Source organism: Salarias fasciatus, chromosome 10 (assembly GCF_902148845.1).
Source record: "Salarias fasciatus chromosome 10, fSalaFa1.1, whole genome shotgun sequence".
NCBI classification, from domain to species: domain Eukaryota; kingdom Metazoa; phylum Chordata; class Actinopteri; order Blenniiformes; family Blenniidae; genus Salarias; species Salarias fasciatus.
This window is the reverse complement of record NC_043754.1, coordinates 27823624-27837718: the sequence shown is the minus strand read 5'-3', so window position 1 is coordinate 27837718 and position 14095 is coordinate 27823624. Positions and strand designations below refer to the sequence as shown.

Here is a 14095-nt window from a genome sequence, read left to right as displayed (position 1 = left end):
TCACAGCGTCCCTCCACAGCCTGAACACCGCCCACTGCAGCCAGATGTAACATACTGTCCATGTTCTGCTCTGCTGGCTCAATATGTGTTACTGAGCTTAGTGTGTTCAGTTTTCATTTACATTTAGGACGGCATCCCAAAGCCTGAAGTCCAGCAAGAAATAAAAATTCAACTGAAACAGAATTAAACTGTACGATTAGCCAAGTCTGGTTTCATTTAGCAAACATTTTGGTGATTTAATGCACATTAACTCAAGCAATGGCTGAGCTGTGAAGCAAGACATTTGTTGAGTTCTTACTAATCTGATACACTGCTTAGTTATAAATGTTATCTGAGCTCCGCAGCACGATTGATGCTCCAGCAACTTAAACAAAACTATTAAAACAGAAGAAAAAAATGAGACTGTAATTCTCCTGTTGTCTTGATGTAAATTGCAGCAGTTCAAGCTCTTTTGTGAATTCATATACTAACATATATACAAGATAAGGCATTATAACCAGTAATTATGGAATATTAGTGCAAGTTTTCACTTTCTTTTTGTACAAATGTGCAAAGATATTTTGAAATATTTAGATATTTGGCACTTGTGGTAAAATTTACCACAGCATGTTTCTCAGATCCTCTGTCTCGTTATCAGAGCTGGTCCTACCAATGCGGTTGCCTCGTAACCCAGCCCCGCCCACTCCTCATCCGTTTGGATTTTGGAGCTGGTCTCAGTCTGGTAGGAGCCCATAGAAGGGGATTTCACTCAGTCTGAAACGGCTGAGCCAATCAGCGTTGCCGGTTATTGTTTTCAATTTCTTTTGGCGAATTCCGGTGGCTAAACCGGAAGTGACGCCATCACTGCGCGTATCGGAGAAGACGGACTTTAACTTTAACCATCGTCTGACAGCTGCAGTCAGTAAAGTTACAGCCAAAATACCAAGAATTACAACAATCAAGCAAGAGCCAGAGTCTGGCCTGGTGAGGTTCTTACAGGAAAAGACGTTTTCGCGTGTCTTTGCGTGTAGAGAAGCTAGAGCTAATGAGCTGATGCTAATCTTTAGAGAAGCGAACGCATTTTGATGACGTATTTGTTTTGAAGCGCTGATTGGCTGAAGTACCTGTCAGTCAAAGGAGTAACCGACAACCCCTGCAGGAAGTTTGTAATGGGCTCCTGTCCAGACTGAGCCCAGCTCCAAATCCAAATGTGGATGAGGAGTGAGCGGGTCTGGTTTACGAGGCTACCTCGTACCTCGGGGAGATTTTACATGGTGGCCCCTCTATCAGCGGTTTGCATGCACTTACAAAAGAAACTGAACAGTTTTGTTCGGGACCGAGCTCGGTCTCTACTGTTCTTCGTTCATTTCTTCGTTATTATACTGACCTCGTATATAAACGCAAATTTGACCCCCTAAACATGCACAAAAACTCACGAAATTTGGAACACACATCCGGACCGGCGAAACATTTGATAAAATGGAAAAATTAACCACGTCTGCTCTCGAGCGCCACCTATATCACCAAAATGGACTTAAACAGCTGTCACAGCCCGCAGGAATGTCGTAAAGAGATGAATAATAATAATAATGAATAATAATGCATTGGTTTTAAATAGCGCTTTTCTGGACACTCAAAGACGCTTTACATTGCATTCTTCATTCTCTCCATACTGGGTGGTGGTAAGCTGCTGCTGTAGCCACAGCTGCCCTGGGACAGAGTGACGGAAGCGAGGCTGCCAATCTGCGCCATCGGCCCCTCCGACCACCACCAACCATTCACTTTCACAACTTTCATACTAGGCAAGGTGGGTGAAGTGTCTTGCCCAAGGACACAATGACAGTTTTACGTCTGCGGGAGCGGGGATCGAACCGCCAACATTCTGGTTATAAGACAACCTGCTCTACCAACTGAGCCCCAAAACCAAGGTTCACGCGTTCGTCTCATTGAGATCTAGAATTCACACGCTGCATGTTAGTGGATGGGAGAAGCTAACAGCTACATGTTAGTGGATGCGACATGCTAACAACTCCATGTTAGTGGATGACAGATGCTAACAGCTACATGTTAGTGGATGGGACATGCTAACAACTCCATGTTATTGGATGACACATGCTAACAGCTATATGTTAATGGATGACAGATGCTAACAGCTCCATGTTAGTGAAATAGGCATGCTAAGAACTCCATGTTAGTGGAAGACAGATGCTAACAGCTCCATGTTAGTGGATGACAGATGCTAACAGCTCCATGTTAGTGGATGGGACATGCTCACAACTCCATGTTAGTGGATGACAGATGCTAACAGCTACATGTTAGTGAATGGGACATGCTAACAACTCCATGTTAGTGGATGACAGATGCTAACAGCTACATGTTAGTGGATGGGACTTGCTAACAACTCCATGTTAGTGGATGACAGATGCTAACAGCTCCCATGTTAGTGAGTGGACGTCTCAGTCGCAGGCCGGCAAGGAGGGCTTGGTCCCGACCAATGCCGCTTGCGGCTTTAATTTTACTTACGTCAAAGTAAACGTAAATTTGACCCCCTAAACATGCACGAAAACTCACCAAATTTGGCACGCACATCGTGACTGGTGAAAATTTTTATAAAATGGAAAAACGGACCCCATCTGCTCTCTAGTGCCACCTAGAAACAGTCAAATTGTTGCCACGGCCCGTAGGAATGTCGTAGAGAGATCAAACCAACACTCACACGTTCGTCTCATCAAGATCTACATTTTGCACACTGACACCCCTGACCTAAATCCAACAAAAAGTCCACAATTTCCAATTCAATGTAAAATTTTGCTCAAAATCACTCCTCACGAAAAAATTATCTCCTCCGAGACCGTTTGTCGTACAGACATAAGAGTCATGCGACGTGATAGAGGACAAATTTCTCTACAAAAGTTGTGAACAACTTTGTCAAAAGTCAGATGGTGTGGATTTTATTAGCCCTCAAATCTGGAAGTCTAAAATCCTGCCTTGCTCCGGCCCTCATCCGTTATAATGGGAAAAAAACAAAAAAGTCACCTTTTATCAGCACCTCGAACAAGTGGCAACTGCGGCTAAACCGTGACTCCTATCAATAAACCGAGCACATGTGAAGCCTCACAAGGTCCTTCCAAACAAGATGATGTAACATAAGTGTTCAAAATTTCATGATATATGTAAATTTTCACGGGTAAGAAAAGGTGCGCTCTACATTTTTTGGACTGTCAGTTATAATGGGGGAAAAATCTTGCGTTTCTCACAAACTGAGGCCTCTACGGTCCAAACTAAAAGTCTGACTGCTCTGAAAGCCTCACCAACTGAAAGACAACTACATTTCCTATCAAACGTGATATTTTTTGTTCAGTTTTGCCAAACAGGAATGGATCAAGGAGCAGCTGTTTCCCAAACAGAAACTTTATTTTCTCCTCTCTCCACTCTAACAGACATGACCATATATGGGCATACAGTGCAGTTACACAGCTGACAGCAGCTGTCAATCAAACTCTGACACTCAGTGCCTTCATTCAGTGACTATTTTTTCATTCATTCATTTATGTATTGGTTCATTTCGAGCAGGTCTTCACAAGAAAAGAAAATACAGTACATCAGTACAACCAGTTCGTCAGATACAACTACTGCTCAAAAAGGAGTGGGAAGAAGAAAAACTTATTGAATCCCACCCGTCTCCCAATTCTGACATTACTAAATCTAAGAAGTTAACTTCCTTATCTGTACAATAGAGAAAACAAGACAAATGAAAAATTCATTCTCGTTCAGAAAAAGAACACACAGGTTTTAGACAAAAGTTACACATATGGTGTTCCTCAAAGAAACGTTTGACTATTACAACAGATACATACCAGCAATAGTAAAGACAAAAATACCAACAATGGTAGCACAGTAACAATCAAGGATAACACATACCAGCGATGGTAAGAAACATCATGCGCCAAGCATGTCACAGATTCAGGGAAACATAATTTGACAATCTATAATTAGAAGTTTCTCTTTATTTTGACCAGACCATGTCTTTAAGTAGGAACTTGAATTTGTGAATGTTTTGGCAGAGCTTTTGCTGTAAATCCAGAGCATTCCATAGTTTTATCCCACAAACAGTCACACAAAAACTTTTACGTGTAGTTCGGACAGTTGGCAAAATAAAATTTCCATAACCTTTGAGATTATAACTGCTCTCTTTTTGAACAAAGAATTTTTGCAAATTTTTTGGTAATTGATTATTTAATGCTTTGAAAAGCAGAATTACTGTGTAATATTTTACAAGGACATGAAATTTTAATAATTTAGACTGAAGGAAAAGATCATGTGTATGTTCTAAGAAGCCAACTTTTTTAATGATCCGCACTGCCCTTTTTAGCAATAAAAATAGTGGATTAATTGCAGATTGGTAATTATTGCCCCATACTTCAACACAGTATGAGAAATAAGGGAGAACCAAAGAGCAATATAACAAGCGGAGTGCAGTGTGATCAAGGAATTGTTTGGCTTTAGTTAGAATCGAGAGGCTCTTAGCTATCTTTGATTTTGTGTGCCTGATGTGGGCTTTCCATGTTAATTTGCTATCCGTAATTACACCTAGAAATTTGTTCTCAGATACATTTTCAATTTGTACTCAATTATAATTTTTAATTCTTGTTTGCTTATGCGATTACCAAAAGTCATTAATTTTGTTTTGTTTAAATTTAATAACAATTTGTTTGAATCCATCCATTTCTTTATTTTGTTCATTTCCACATTTACTGTATGCACTAGCTCTTTGTGATCTGAACTACTATAAAAAATGTTTGTATCATCGGCAAAGAGATTTAGTTGTAATGTTTGTGAGACATGAAATATATCATTTATATAGAGGTTAAATAAAATAGGACCCAATACTGACCCATGGGGAATGCCAATGATAATGACAAGTTTTTCAGATGTGTATTCTCCCATTTGAACATATTGAACTTTTTTGGTAAGATAATCTTTCACCCAGTTTCCAGTGACTCCTCTGATACCATAACATTCGAGTTTTCTTATTGAGTTTGAGTGATTGAGTGTGTCAAATGCTTTTCTCAAATCAATAAAAATGCCAACAGTGTATTTATTTTGATCCAATGCATTTGTAATTTCCTCTACTGCTTGAGCTATAGCCATTGAAGTGTTTTTTTTTAGCTCTAAAGCCGTATTGGTTTTCACTTATTAGGTGATGTTTGTTTACAAAATTTTCAAGTCGAGAAGTAAATATTTTTTCTATTATTTTTGAAAACTGAGACAACAAAGAAACCGGACGATAATTAGTAAAACTGTGTTTGTTTCCACTTTTGAACAGTGGTATCACTTTTGCTATTTTCATTTTACTTGGAAAACAGCCAGACTGAAATAATATATTGCAAATGTGGGCCAGTGGTGTTGTGATATTATCTACAATTTTTTTAACAAGTGACATGTCAGTATCATGACAGTCAGTGGAATACTTGCTTTTACAGCTGAGAACAACTTTTTTGACTTCTGGCTCATCGGTAGGAGAAAGAAACATGGAGTGTGAATTCCTTTCCTTTGGACCATTATTTAAGAGATCTGTGGACTGGTCGGGATCTCAGCAGACAGCTCTGGGCCAACATTCACAAAAAATGATTGAAAGTATTTACAGTATTATTCATGCCATGATTATCACCATTTATGTCATCAAAATAGTTAGGATACTTAGCTTTTTCTGATCCTGGTTTTATTATTCCGTTTAGTATATCCCATGTCTTCTTTATATTACTTTTGATTTTATATAGAATTTGTTTATAATATAACTGCTTAGCTGTTCTAATTTTATCTGTTAATTTATTTTTATATGTCTTATATCTTTGTTCTGCATCTTTGCTTTTGTACTTAATAAACAATTTATATAGAGTTTGCCTTTTTTTTTTTACAAGCATTTAATATTCCTAGGGGCTTTTCACAGATTTGCTTTTTAAGCTGTATACTTTAACTGGACAGTGAGTATCATACAGAGAGACAAATGTGTTCAAGAAGTTGTCATAAGCATGGTCTGCATTTGTTTCTGAGGTGACAGCACTCCAGTCTTGGTTTTTCAGGCTGTTGTTAAAAGCATTGATTGTTTCTTCATTTTTTTATTCGTTTACAAGTAACCTTCTTATCTTCTTTAATGACATTAAGTTTCTAATCACACAGAGTGAAAACAGGCAAGTGATCCGTGATATCACACAGCACTGGTTGCAGGAACTCCGATGTTATTAGTAAATATATTATCAATTATTGTTGCACTGTGTGATGTTATCCTGCGAGGTTTAGTTATTGTGGGGTATAGAGACAAACTGTACATTGTATCAGAAAAATCATCTATTGCAGTTTGTTTGGTTGAGTTCAGTAAATCAATGTTGAAGTCACCACAGATGAATAATAATGTTTGATTGGAAAGAGAAAATCTTTCTTTCATTATTTCTGGAAAGGTTTCGATATTAGACCCAGGTGAACGATACAACTTTTACAAATTTTTCTGGTTTCCGTTACAAATCTCAATTGTTAAACATTCCATGATCTCATCTATTGTGAATGACAGATTAGACAGAACTTCATATTTTACAGATTTGTGAATAAATAGAGCTACCCCGCCTCCCATTTTTCTTTCTCTATTCATAAATTTTACCTCATAATTATCAAGGACAAACTCTATGTCTCTGTGATTATTGATCCAGGTTTCTGAAATTGCAATAATGCTGAATGAGGACTTAAATTTGGTCAAATATTCTTTGATATGATTGAAATTCGAGTACATGCTTCTGCTATTAAAATGTATTATTGATAGCTTTCCCTCAGAGTTTACTTTGCTACTGTAAATAATTACATTCTCCAATAGAAGTGGAAAGACTGACAAGGCTGACAATCATTGTTTATGTTGACAGAGTTACACCCCGCTCTTCGATTTTTTCAAGATGGCGGATACCCACTGATAGGTGCTCTGTCAAAACATTTTGTTTTTTATTGGGAAACAGCGGCAGAAACACTCACCATGTTGCAGACATTCTTTAAGAAGGATTCTTAGGGTGTCTGAGTGGTTTGGCCCTTTAAGAGTAATCAGATTACATCACGAAGACCAGGCACGCAGAGGACAACAATCCACTTCCAGAACAGAGGAAAACGTTGCAAAAACTGAAGAAGACGTCCTGGTAGATCCACGCAGGACTTTTGATGACATTGCAGATGTGATGGGAGTATTGTAGAGATCCAGACAGATGATCCTCAGGCGGTTATTAGAAGCAGTGAGACGAAGGCTCCCGGAAATGGCCTCATCATAGCAGACAGCAGACCACAGGACGCCCCGTTACACACAGAAATAGCACCAAATGTTGTGCGTAAAGCATATTTTTGGACTAAAACCGTGACCAGCCAGCCTCCCCACCGCCATATTCCCCTGATCTGGCCCCGGACGACTGCTTTCTGTTGTCAAAGATGAAACTGGAGCGGCAGCGGAAAGGTAAGGCAGGCATACAGGCGGGTGAGGGAAAATCGAAGTTCTATCTTTCCGGCACAGTTACGCACGGTCATGGCGACTCTTCTGAACAGTGGACATCTCGGGTGTAGCGTTGTATTCAAGCCAAAGGAGAGGATTTTGAAGGTGACAGTTTCAAATAATTGCGAAGATTAAAAAATAAGTTATAACCACAGTTCGGGAACTTCTGGGTCCCCCTCGTATATATCCAGTTCCTCCATCTTTCTCACCACCAGTACTTTGGCGTTCTCTGGAGACCCATTTAGTTTTATGTAGACTTTGCAGTTGGAAATCCAAGTGTACTGGATCTTTTGCTGCTTTTTCGGTTGTCTGGCTTTTTTTGCAATGTCCGCACTCCTCTTGGTTAGATCTTCATTGATGTAAACGTTGGTTCCTTTAAGTTTACGACCTTGTTTTAGCAGAGCCACTTTGTCTTTACGATTTGCAAACCGCAGAATGACAGCTGGAGTGACGTTGTTCTGGGAGGGCAGCGGGTGACAGGCCTTGATGTGCCCCAGGTCCATCTCTATCCCCTTGTTGTGGAGGAAGGATGCTGTCAGTACCTGATCCGTACCCGGAACACGATCCGTACCAGACGTCTCTGCGCATGTGCCCGCATCATCACGACATGATTTACGGTGAGACAGCTCGTTACGGCAACTCTACTGGGACAAACTTTATTAAGGCGTATGTCCGTTTAAAGTTTAGCTAAATTACATACTTGAAAAAACTATCTGTGTGTCTGTGTGTGTATCTAGTTTAGAAATATACGTTTATCCTATTTTCTCACACAGAAATGATCATTTAAACATCTTATATTAAAAATGCCATCAAACTAAACTCTACATGGTGAAACAAAGCCAGGTCATTTTATTAGTAAAGCCCATTTTTACAAATAATTTGTCTGAAATTGCTTTACACAGCATCATAACAAGAAGAAGGTTCTGGTGAGAGGAGAGGGAGAACATGCCAAATGAAGACTATAATATAATATTAGCATCCTCAGTCAGTCTCAGGGATGGAATACATTATGAAAATTATTTATTACACAGTAATTTTGTTTATTTCAAAGGTTTGCTTGTGATTAATTTAATGCTTATTATTGACATCACCAACACTGTTTTATCACTTTCTTTGTTATGTGGACGGTGTTATCTGACTAAACCATGGGCTGCACATCTGCCTTTATCAACATTAATTGTGAAAAGAAGCTTTAAAAAGAATGTAATCTTAATAGACTGTTGAATTGGAAGCTTTCACTGTGTGTCACAACACACACTTCAGTTCAGCTCAATGTAGCTGTGGTGAATGGAGCCTCTCTGGACAGTGAAGTCTGAGCCTCTGCAGTCCTCCTGCAGGCAGAGTCCCGTTCTCCAGGGCCTGGTCCCTGGCTCTCCGGGGCCTGGTCCCTGGCTCTCCGGGGCCTGGTCCCTGGCTCTCCGGGGCCTGGTCCCTGGCTCTCCGGGGCCTGGTCCCTGGCTCTCCGGGGCCTGGTGCCTGGCTCTCCGGGGCCTGGTCCCTGGCTCTCCGGGGCCTGGTCCCTGGCTCTCCGGGGCCTGGTCCCTGGCTCTCCGGGGCCTGGTTCCTGGCTCTCCGGGGCCTGGTCCCTGGCTCTCCGGGGCCTGGTTCCTGGCTCTCCGGGGCCTGGTGCCTGGCTCTCCGGGGCCTGATCCCTGGCTCTCCGGGGCCTGGTGCCTGGCTCTCCGGGGCCTGGTTCCTGGCTCTCCGGGGCCTGGTCCCTGGCTCTCCGGGGCCTGGTCCCTGGCTCTCCGGGGCCTGGTGCCTGGCTCTCCGGGGCCTGATCCCTGGCTCTCCGGGGCCTGGTCCCTGGCTCTCCTGGTCCCTGGCTCTCCGGGGCCTGATCCCTGGCTCTCCGGGGCCTGGTCCCTGGCTCTCCTGGTCCCTGGCTCTCCGGGGCCTGGTCCCTGGCTCTCCTGGTCCCTGGCTCTCCGGGGCCTGGTCCCTGGCTCTCCGGGGCCTGGTCCCTGGCTCTCCGGGGCCTGATCCCTGGCTCTCCAGGGCCTGATCCCTGGCTCTCCGGGGCCTGGTCCCTGGCTCTTCGGGGCCTGATCCCTGGCTCTCCGGGGCCTGATCCCTGGCTCTCCGGGGCCTGATCCCTGGCTCTCCGGGGCCTGGTCCCTGGCTCTCCACACTTTATGACTTTGTACATTATCAGATGTGACGTTACACCAACACAGTTTCAATAGTAAACATCTGACACACAACAGTTGCGCAATTTCATCACATCACACTGTTACACAGACCAGAGAAAAGTCTTTTCACTGCAGTTATTTTTAATTATATTTGTTTAAACTCAACTCCAGTGTGCAGAGAACAAATCCAGACAACAAAATGTAATTTGTATGTATGAATAAGAGAAGGAATTTATTTCAAACATTTAAAAAATGAATTAAAAAACAAAGAACAGAATACAAACAAAAAAGGTCTGAAAAGGAGCAGAGAGTAATAAAACTGATTTAATTTGAATGTAATATTATTTAGCAGTGTAGTACTGTAAGGCTGGTGTATCTCTGTGCAAACTGTAATCCCATTACTCTGTCTCAGGCTGTGGATAAAGAGTGCTGTAGTCAAAATGTTGAAGCTCTGAGTCTTCTTGTACTGAGTCGTGGTCTTTGAGGCCCAGATGCTGGGGAGGGGAAGGGCTCCCACTGGAAGCAGTGCTCCAGGGCTCCAGGGCTCCAGGGCTCCAGGGCTCCAGGGCTCCAGGGCTCCAGGTGGATCACAGATCACTTTTGACCTGAAATCTAAAACCAAGTCCCTGAAAAGACATTTCAGCGAGAGAAATGGAGGATGTGGTGTGGGAGTGTATGAATCCGGCCAATGCGTGACAGTTGGCAGCAATTAAAATATATATTTTTATTGTGGGTGCACAGGTTGATGGATGGGCTCTCACCCAGCTAGGCGGGAAGTTAGTGGGCGTGTCTTTGTCCTGGGAGTCAAGTGTGTTCATCGTGTTCATTCATTCTGTTGGCTCGAGAAAGGAATAAACTTGCTTCCTGCATATCGCCAGCCTCTGCGTCTTTCTCGCCACATTAGTGACCCCGATTTGGACTTGAGTGAACCGGTGATGGAGAATGTTTTGTCGTCGACCTCGGCCGCGGACTCGGCCTCATCGTCTCTCCAGCCTTCACAGCCGGATTCCTACCCTGCCCCCTCCATGAAGCTTCCACAATTCTGGCAGAGCGACCCGGCCTCATGGTTCCAGCACATCAAGGCTCTTTTCCATCTGCGGGGCGTGGATGCGGATGACTCCCGGTATTACTTTGTGGTTGCCGCGCTGGACCATCAATCCACCCGCCGGGTTATGCTGCTGCTGCGCGACCCTCCACGGCATGGGAAATACGCCGCTCTCAAGCAGCTTCTGCTCCGGAGATACAGCCTGTCTTCGGTTGAGAGGGCGGACAGGATCCTCAGCCTCTCCGGTTTGGGGGACGGTACGGTTGTGGACCTTATGGACAATATGCTCTCGCTCCTGGGATCCGATGACGGCGGTTTCCTTTTCCCGCACATTTTTCTGCGGCAACTCCCGCCAGAAGTCCGGGCGGCTTTGGCTAATTCCCCGCGCATCGCGGCTGGCGATTACCGCGGCCTGGCGGAAGAAGCCAACCGTGTCCTGCTTGCCACCAGACGCTTCACGGTGCGGAGTACAGTCGTGGAGCCCCCACAGGTGACGGAGGTGGACCCCGCGGTGGTGTTGGCTGTAGGCGCGAGGACCAGGACGCACACCCGTCGGAGTGACTCCCTCTGCTTCTTTCACCGGAGGTTCGGCAACAAGGTCAAGCGCTGCGTTGAGCCGTGCACGTTTGACGGAGCGGGAGGCGCAGTGGCAGCTGTGGGTGCTGACAACCAGGGTGAGCTCCTCTTCATTACAGACTCAATGTCAGGACATCGCTTTTTGGTTGATTCTGGCTTGCAGAAGAGTTTGTTGCACCCTACCGGAGCGGAGCGCCGGCCAGCGGCGGCCCACGGCTAAGCGCGGCTAACGGTTCCCCTATTGGGACTTTTGGAACCAAAAGGGCATCTGTTTGTTTCCACGGACGTGAGTTTGAATGGGACTTTGTGGTTGCTTCTGTAACTGTTCCTATCATCGGTGCAGATTTCCTGTGTGCTCACAGTTTGTTGGTGGATGTTGCTAACTGCAGGCTCATTGATGCTGTAACCTTTGCCACTGTCCCTTCTGAGGCTGGGGAGGTCAGGCCGGTACTGCACGCGACTTTTTCGGCGTCCGGCGACAAATTCCAGTGTCTGCTGGCGGAGTTCCCCTCCTTAACCACTCCTGCCTTTTCTTCCACCGTCGCCAAACACAGGGTAGAACACTTCATCCCCACCAGTGGCCCGCCAGTTTTCGCGCGCACACGGCATCTGAACGCGGGAAAATTAGCTTGTGCTAAGGAGGAGTTTGCTACAATGGAGAGGCTGGGGATAGTTAGACGGTCTAACAGCCCTTGGGCGTCGCCCCTCCACATGGTTCCTAAGGCCTGGGTCCTGGCGCCCATATGGTGAGTTTCGCAGCCTGAACAATGTGACAACTTCAGACTGTTATCCTATTCCTCACATTCAGGATTTCTCGGTTAGGTTATCCGGTGCCTCTGTGTTCTCCAAAGTGGACTTGGTGGTTGGCACTGGAACCTGGTTATCACCAGGTTCCAGTGCAGGCGGTGGATGTGCCGAAGATCGCGGTGATCACCCCCTTCGGCCTTTTCGAGTTCCTCCGTATGCCGTTTGGCCTCAAGGGGGCAGCGCAGACTTTTCAGAGATTGATGGACTCAGTGTCCATCAATCTTGGAGTTTGTGTTTGTCTATCTCGATGACATATTGGTGACCAGTTCATCCCTCGAAGAGCACTTTGCACACCTCAAAGAAGTCTTCCAGCGTTTGGAGGCTCACGGCCTGATTGTCAACCCTGCCAAATGCCAGTTTGGGCTGCCAGTGATTGATTTTCTAGGGCATCGCATTTCAGGACGTAGGCGCAGTTCCGTTGCCTTCTGAAGTTCAGGCTGTGGCAGATTTCCCCCGCCCGGTTGTCATCAAGTCGTTACAGGAGTTTTTGGGCATGGTGAACATTTACAATTGGTTCATTCCCCATGCGGCCCATCTTCTACAGCCGCTTTATGACGCCTTACGCTCCAAGAAGCCTACCGACTCTGTGGTTTGGACCCCAGACAGGGTTGTGGCCTTTGATGGAGCTAAGTCCGCTTTGGCTAGCGCAGCTCTCCTCGCTCATCCTGACCCAGATGCTCCTGTCGCTCTCACGACTGATGCTTCTGATTTGGCTGTGGGAGCTGTTGTGGAGCAGTGTGTGGCAGGCGTGTGGCAGCCCCTCGCATTTTTTAGCCGCAAGTTGCGAGACAGCGAACAGAAATACAGCGTGTTTGATCAGGAGTTGGTGGCTCTGTTTTTGGCGACTCGGCACTTTCGTTTTCTGTTGGAGGATCGTTCTTTCATGGCTTACGTGGACCACAAGCCACTGACGTTTGCCATGTCCAAGGCAACTGATCCTTGGTCGGCACGACAGCATCGTCACCTGGCAGCTATGTCTGAGTTCACTACTGACATACATCATGTTGATGGGAAGTCTAATGCTGTGGCAGATTGTCTTTCATGCGTGTTGGTGTGCCCTGTGATTCTTGGAACAGATTTTTCTGATGTGGCCAAAGACCAGCCCAGCGACGAAGATATCCTTTCACTTCGCTCCATCGGTTCGGGCCTGAAGCTTGAGGAGGTGGTGATACAGGAGGGTGGTCCTACACTCCTGTGCACTCCTGTCCACGGGACAGCCTCGCCCTGTGATTCCGGCAGGTTGGCGGCGGCGCGTTTTTGACTCGATGCATGGTCTCTCACATCCGGGTGTGCGTACGTCGGTTAAGCTGGTCAGTTCCCGTTTCGTGTGGCCTGGGTTGCGCAGAGATGTTAAGTTGTGGGCAGCTTCTTGTGTTGCGTGTCAGCGTGCTAAGGTGCACCGGCATACCAAAGCCCCCCTTGAACCTTTTCCGATCCCAGCCAGGCGTTTTGATCACGTTCATGTGGACCTGGTAGGACCTCTGCCGCCATCGAAAGGTTTCACTCATCTCCTCACTATGGTGGACTGGACCACCAGGTGGCCCGAGGTGGTTCCCTTGTCCTCCACTACTTCTGCGGACGTGGTTGGCGCTTTCCTGTCGGCTTGGGTTGCTCGTTTTGGTGTACCTTCGGCTGTTACTTCTGACAGAGACCCTCAGTTCGTTTCGGAGCTTTGGTCGGTGAAGGCGCGTTCCTTAGGGGTACAGGCTCACCACACCACAGCATACCATCCCCAGGCGAATGGGTTGTGTGAGCGCTTTCATCGTTCACTCAAAGTGGCGCTGCGTGCTGCACTCACAGATAAAAGTTGGGCGGATCGTCTGCCATGGGTCCTGCTCAGATTGCGCTCAGCTCCTAAGGAGGATTTTGACGCCTCCTCTGCAGAGTTGGTTTTCGGTCAGCCGCTCCGTGTCCCAGGTGAATTTTTGCTGGAGTCGTCTGCCCCGAGTTTCCGTCCTCCAGTTGACCCATTTTCACCCAGCGGTGTTTTTGGTCCAAAGCCTTTGCGCCACTGTCTTCCGCGGTCTTTCGTGCCCA

The 14095-nt window shown here is 45.6% G+C and overlaps 1 protein-coding gene across 1 annotated transcript in view; it reads left to right on the top strand.

Annotated features, from left to right (window-relative positions):
* Positions 1 to 13319, top strand: part of sim2 (SIM bHLH transcription factor 2) — a 57080-nt gene extending 43761 nt beyond the window's left edge. Inside the window, exons 10-13 of the mRNA XM_030100356.1 lie at positions 10623 to 10932; positions 11032 to 11198; positions 12103 to 12211; positions 13135 to 13319. Coding sequence (XP_029956216.1) covers positions 10623 to 10932; positions 11032 to 11198; positions 12103 to 12211; positions 13135 to 13319 — 771 coding nt within the window. The remainder of the gene's footprint in view (positions 1 to 10622; positions 10933 to 11031; positions 11199 to 12102; positions 12212 to 13134) is intronic.
* The last annotated feature ends 776 nt before the right edge of the window (positions 13320 to 14095 follow it).